The sequence below is a fragment of the Buteo buteo genome, chromosome 14 (genome assembly GCF_964188355.1).
Source record: "Buteo buteo chromosome 14, bButBut1.hap1.1, whole genome shotgun sequence".
Lineage (NCBI taxonomy): Eukaryota > Metazoa > Chordata > Aves > Accipitriformes > Accipitridae > Buteo > Buteo buteo.
Window position 1 is genome coordinate 5,030,243 of NC_134184.1, and position 7,065 is coordinate 5,037,307.

Sequence of the window (7,065 nt, forward strand, 5' to 3'; positions counted from 1 at the left end):
CATGGTCATTATTACTTTTGTATTTTGGTAAGACTCCTATGGAGATGAAGAGGAAGTGCCAAAATAGAGAAGGGTAATAGTAGAAAATCTCACTGGGCAACATGTTGTTTTGCCTAAGGCAAGCAAGAACTGAATGTATAAAGAAACTGTCAGATTCACCAAAATAGAGTACATAAAGCAGTTGTAGCGTGTACAAATCAATATGGTAAGGGTCTTAATGCAGTGATGAGAGTACACAAAGCAAGGTTCCAGAATCAGCAAGTTGTCAAGCTAGCATTTCGGATGAGAAGGGAGGGGCTCTTACTGTTAATATAAAAGAATAATAGGGATGAGTCAGAAATTGTTGAATCCAGTTTTCATGTAGCTGTCATAATGGTGCTGTTGAATTTCTGCTAATTATTGAAGAATTTTCAGCTTGGAAGAGTGTTTTCAATAGATAAGCAGACCAAACAGTAGTAGATCTAGCTCATTTTCTCAGTTTCCCACCCTACTTTCATCAACAGAGATGACAAATTGGCAATATCAGCAGTCACTTTGCTACATCATCAAAGTGGTTTCTTTGTGCCAGGACAGGTTCATACAGAGTGCTGTAGATGCCTCTCCTGCTCTTATGTTCCAGCTCCAGCGGTTTTCTTATTTCATAAGTCCAGCTTTTTTGAAATCAATGTGTTTTCCTAAGAAAAGCAAATCAGACAGACACCTGTAGTACCTGTTATTGCTAAGACAATATGTCAGAGAACTGACTTTATTTTGTAATTCTTGTTCTTTTTAGGTTAATGCTGGTCCATTAGCATATGCAAGAGCTTTCTTAGATGACACAAACACCAAAAGATATCCAGACAATAAAGTAAAGCTACTAAAAGAAGTTTTTAGGTATGTTTTGCCGGGGGGGGGGGGGGGGGAGATTGACTTTTTTTTTTCCCCCAAGACTGGTATCATAAGAATTTTTTTAAAACTTTTAACTTTTACAGTTTTTGCATTAACATACTTTAAGCTGGCGTTTTGAATTGATCTTTTGGATTTTGTATTCCTAATGGAGATCTTTTTTAATTATTTTATGTAAAACAGGCAATTTGTTGAAGCTTGTGGGCATGGTCTGGGTATAAATGAACGACTTATAAAGGAAGATCAGTTGGAATATCAGGAAGAAATGAAGGCCAACTACAGAGAAATGGCAAAAGAGCTTTCTGAAATAATGCATGAACAAGTATGTGCTGAAATTAAATTATACATACCAGCATTCAGAATGTAGCTGTAATGTGAACCCACTAGGAAAAGTGTATGTAATGCTTTACATAAAAGGGACTGGTTTTTTGTTTGGTTTTGTTTATTTTTTTGTTTGTTTTTTTTCTCTATTGGAGTATAAGCATATCATGGAATTGTGGAACTTCACCATTTTTTTTCCTGTTTGTGAATTTTCTGCAGATATTTTCTTGACCTTCAGAATTAAGTCTCCCTCATTAAGGAAGTAAATCTGGTGGGCACCAGCCTGTTTATTTGTAGGAGAGGAAGACTGCAGTAAATATAAAACAAATTTAATGACATGAATATATATGTCATTTATGCTTCGTATGTATAGTTACAGGGCTCTCTATTCAGTGACCCAAAAAGCTTATTTTAGTCTATACTTCCTGGTAGCTGTAGGGGGATTTGATCTGCAAGCTTAGCCCTTTTTCTTTAGAATTTGGAATTACAAATATTTACTTTTGTGACAGAGTTAAATATCTTTTAAGAGGTATTCCGAGATGTTTTCTTGAGGTCAATCCACTGCAAATAAGCTGGAGATACCGGAGAAGGAAAACCAGAACTCTTATGGAGTGAGATGTAAGACCTTGAATCTGGGATCCATGGTAGAAATGTCTTCTGACCTCAGAGGCAAGGATATTATTTCTAGGACAGCAAGGGCTGACAGTTCATGCTTGATCCCTGCCTTCTTGACATTTTTATTCATCATATTGATCACTTCAGGTTCCTTTTTCTTTCATCTACTGCTGTTTGTATAATCTTTTCCCAGAGCCATATAGTGAATCATAGTTCTTAATCCTCAAGACTCGTGTTTCTAGCCCGCGAGAAATACTTGTGATTTCTGATAATATTTTACCTTACAAATATACATGTCTGAGACTTCCTTGGGTACAAGCATAATAGCAACTTTTTTTAGTCTAGGAACCAATGCATCCTGGTCTGGATAACCAGTTGATACAAAGAGGAGCTCTGAGTTTCTCTTGTTGATACAAAAACTATAGGCTTTACTCAGAAATCAAATTGTACAGGAAAAAATCAAACTTGAGACCTACCTGAGGCATTCAGTCTAACTGACATTTAAATGCTCTGTTAATCTTCCAGCTTTTTTTCGGAATTGCATCCTTTAGATGTACAATGACTCTACACATTTACTATTTTTTGACATCTCTAAATTACTCTTCTCCTGGATAATAATAATATGCTCAAAAAGCTAGTCAGCTTGCTGGTGCAACAGCTTTCCGTATGCTTGTATAAGAAAGTTTTGCCTTTATTCTACCCTTGGTTAGATGGTATCAAAACTTTTATGGTGATATTTTTCTGTTCAAAAATGTGTCAAGTGTCTAAAGTTCACTTCATGCACTTTCTTGCTCTCCATTATTTCCTGATGTGTTTTTTTCAGGTACTGTGCTATGAGTAGCTCTGTGCTATCATATAATTATGGTGAAGCACAAGAATACAGCAAGCGCATAGGGTTTATTTTCATTCTCTTATTCTTTTGTTATACTATCACAGGGAAAAGCGTGCCACTAAACTAACTTTTTTTAACCACCAGTATTGGAGAATATTGTGAAACAAGGCTTGTAGGGAGTGACACCATTTTGTCAGAATTCATGTGTTGTTTTTTTAATAAAATCCAGTATCTTTCAGATATACATGTAGAGGAAAACAGTTTTGAAGGATCCCTGGAACAGAAAAAGATTTGCTTGGCTGGGACAGTTTGACTGTTATTTCCGTGTGATTTATTGAAAAGCAGAAAGCAGTGGAGGGTTTTAGAAAGGAGGATAACTAATGGGACAGCTGATTAAGATGAATGAGGTATATGGGAGAATTATCTCCCTTTGGAAAAGAGAGGAAAATGTTTTGGTCAAGTAATTTAATGGTAATAAATGAAAGATTAATATTCCCCTGGCATAAGAAAAAGTAAAAGCATATAATGACAGTTTGTACACAAGAAAAAATACTCTGAACTCAATGCAAGATATGTGTTTAAAAAATGCTCAAGTGTGTGAGTTTCCAAAGATTGACAATAAGAAAAAGCATGTAATGCCTGAAACTTCAGGAGTAAATCACATTGTCTAAAAGTAAATGAAGAGAAGGGGCAAACAACTGATACCTATGAGATAGTGTGAACAGAATATGAAAGTACGGCACTTACTGCAGTAATGTGTACTATTAGCCTACCACTGTGTTCTCTTTGTACAAATCTGATTAGTTGTAAATAACTAAAACATGCTATGTTGTTGGGTTGCTTTGGTTTTGGTTTTCTTTTAAAAAAGATTGATCACTCCACTGAAGGCTTAGAATCATGAGGGTCTTCACTGTCATCTTTAAAAATGTCACCTTTACGTGCCTGCCTATTGCTGTATTTGGAAAAAGCTTCTCACAATGTTTGTTTCAATGTCATTGAAGAAACTCTTAGCTGTCTTATAGGCCTGTGGGTTTTAAACAACTGCAAACATTTTGTTATGAAAAATACAGAAAAGAATCTTAACAGATTTTTCTTTTTTCTCCTCTGCTGCTTGCCAATATGATCAGATGGGATGGTAATTAGTTTTCTTTACTTCTGCTCTTCGTTTGTCTAATCTTTGTATCATTCCTTTTTTTCCAATATTTCTAATCTTAGCATCAGTAAATTTATAGCTGTTAAGAATGAAGTCTTTTTGGTGCTTCGATAGCTTTTGATAAGAAATGCTCAAATCATACCTCAAAGTAAAAAAAAAATAAAAAATAAAAAGGGCAAAAAGCAAGCCTGTTGACATTGTGAAACTCCTTTTGCAAGTTAACAAGAGAAATGAGAGAAGTTATACAAGCTTCCTCTAGAGAGGACAGTGTAATACCTAAATTAGGAGAACTGATGTTGAAGTAACTACTGCCGTCCTGAATCAGGTAGAGGATGGCTGAAGAGTCACCATCCTCAAAAAGTAGTTCTGTATCTTTGAGGAAGTACTGGAAAGTTGAGTTGATAACCAATTTCATAAAGTGCTGCTTAGCTGTTTTATAAATACTTGTGTCATTTTGTAACATTGTGGTAAATACATGTTTTCCATTTTAAGATTACTCCAGTTGAAGAAAAGGCCAGCGTTATGCCTAATTCACTACACATTTTCAACGCCATAAGTGGAACTCCAACAAGCACAACAGTTCATGGGATGCCCAGTTCTTCTTCAGTTGCATGATTGTTTTGTAAAGGAAAGTATGTTCGTTTTTTTTTAAAGTATGTGGATTTGCTTCATTGTGTGCAGACTCAGGATGATTTTGAAGCTAAATGTTGGGCACGTGCAAGCTGCATAATTCATACAAATGTCTGAGCACACTTAGCAAATAGCAGTTACTGGTAATAGTCTTTTAGAGTAAGGAAGGCGCACATATATTTTTCAATCTTGCTGGTAACACTTAAAAGTATTCATAATGTCATTGCAGAAGTGCGTGTTGGAAAATTATAAAGTTGAAGTTAATTTCTTTTTTTCATTAGAAAGTATTATTAAAATGAATTGCACATTACAAAAAAGTGTCGTGGGATGTAATTTTGCAGATATGTAACATTCAGGTGTTCTTTTTGTGTATGGCACATAGAGATTGATTCCAAGTACAAGAACTATTTTGGGGCTAGACAGAGACACTAGTTTTTTGGGTTTAATGGAACTGACAATAGTAGTTTTTGTACCATTTGGCAAATTGTTGTGCTTTATTTTATACCTTGTTGCATTTTGGAGGTATGTGAGCTTAGATCTTACTAAACAACTAAATACAACCAAAGGTCTGTATTAATGAACACTGAGTTATACTAAAATATCAATAGTAGTAAATTGTTATGTACATATTGTTTGTTAATACAGTCCGTACAGTCTGTACATAAATGTATTACATTTCTAAGCATTTTTTAATATTCATACCAGCTCTTATCCTTCTGCTTTCAGTTTATTGTGAAAATTTGCTCATTCCAAATATATGCAGACTTTACAGTTCATTTATTCCTGTATATAAATAAGTGCAATATAAAGATGTATACAGTCTTTGCTATGTTAGGTTTATATGCAGTTATTAAAAGAAAAACACTTTTTTGCCAAAGCAATGGAGTATGTAATTGGTGATCATGGTTACTGTGGTAAATGGTGGTATAATTTAAAGCTTTTTCCATATTCTTATTCTTTTAAGACATTAATTTAGTAATTTTATATTGGGGGGAAATAAAGGTTTTTAATTTTATTTAACTGGAAGCACTGTCCTGCTGTAATAAACATTCTGTACTACATCTATATTAAAAGGAAAAATGTAGTTACTTTTCTCACTGTGTGCTCTGGTGTTTATTTTAGATTTGTCCCTGAGACTGGGGAAAGATGAAAGCTTGATCAAAAAAACATGGCTTTTTGCAGCTTAAGTATGAGATGAGGTGAGATGCAAACACTTCTAGGGTTTGTTTCATATTCTTTGTCAATAAAGGGAATTTAGGTTATTAGTTAAGACATCAGTTTTGGATCCATTACGTTTGACTCAAGTAGCATGCTACAGTAACTAGAGGTTGTTATTCACCAGTACAGTTAATATTAGGAAGTCTTCAAAACTTTTCATCACGTGGCAGTAGAAATCATCTTTTCCTTATGACATAAGGTTTACTGTCAGTTTCTGTAGTGTAGCATGAAACTCATATGTTGCCTTTACTCATCAAAGGTTTTTTCCAAAACAGCTCATTCTGGCAGTGAAATGCTGGATAACTCTGTTTTTTCCAATTATGTTTCTGAAGCAAAATTCCTGTTTGTTTAAAATTCTTTTCCTGTAAAAAAAAAAAAAGGGGGAAAAAACCCAGGCACAAATACTTCTAGACAGTGAACCCATAATGCTGTGTTAAGAGGCAGTCCCCTTTCTCCTTCTCTATATGCTTTCACAGCATATGGAAATGGGTGTGGGAATACTTTGTTATCTATCAGTGTAGTTAGTCTCAAAATGTATTTCATGATTAGGAGAAAATATCCTGTAAAGTTGTTTTGCCATTCAGGAAGATTTCTGTATCAATATATTAATAGAAATTGTGTACATCATGGTGCCTTCTTGCGATTATCCCACTTTTTCTAACTTCCCCTTTGCCCTGGGACTGGAACTGACAGTTTCCTACAGCTGAACAACACCTTTTGCACTGAGACCTCAATTTGATGGAGTTGTATCTGCTAACCAACCTATAAATGTAGTATGTATTCATAATTGAATGCATATCTATGTATATCTGTATATATCTAAATATACGTGTAACTGTTTTGCTTACTTGCTGAAAGTTGGCCTATGAAAAACCGTGAAATGTAGCTGACAAAAGGTTGATGTAGGTTTACATAGGGTGGTATTAATGATTAGCACATGTTCAACTCTAAGTATACAGACTTTTTTTTATAATCTTACATGATGCATTTATATGAAGGAACACACCCTCTAATGTATTGGTTTGGTTTTAGATATGCTAAGATTATAATTGTTGGGTTTTACCTCTTGAATATTTCATTCTGTACCAGCTTCCCTTTTCTGCTGTTACTTGTGCAACTGTCGTGGTTTAACCCCAGCCAGCAACCAAGCACCACGCAGCCGCTCACTCACTCCCCCCCATCCGGTGGGATGGGGGAGAAAATCGGGAAAAGAAGTAAAACTCGTGGGTTGAGATAAGAATGGTTTAATAGAACAGAAAAGAAGAAACTAATAATGATAATGATAACACTAATAAAATGACAACAGTAGTAATAAAAAGATTGGAATGTACAAATGATGCGCAGGGCAATTGCTCACCACCCGCCGACCAACACCCAGCCAGTCCCCGAGCGGCAATTCCCCACCCCCACT

At 35.2% G+C, this 7,065-nt stretch overlaps 1 protein-coding gene across 9 annotated transcripts in view; it reads left to right on the forward strand.

Moving 5' to 3' along the window:
* Positions 1–5,529, forward strand: part of DOCK9 (dedicator of cytokinesis 9) — a 134,248-nt gene extending 128,719 nt beyond the window's left edge. For all 9 annotated transcript variants that reach the window (XM_075045930.1, XM_075045933.1, XM_075045936.1 and 6 more), the window contains exons 51-53: positions 773–873; positions 1,069–1,207; positions 4,299–5,529. In XM_075045930.1, the coding sequence (XP_074902031.1) occupies positions 773–873; positions 1,069–1,207; positions 4,299–4,421 (363 nt within the window). In that variant the 3' untranslated portion in view covers positions 4,422–5,529. The remainder of the gene's footprint in view (positions 1–772; positions 874–1,068; positions 1,208–4,298) is intronic.
* Positions 5,530–7,065: the final 1,536 nt, after the last annotated feature.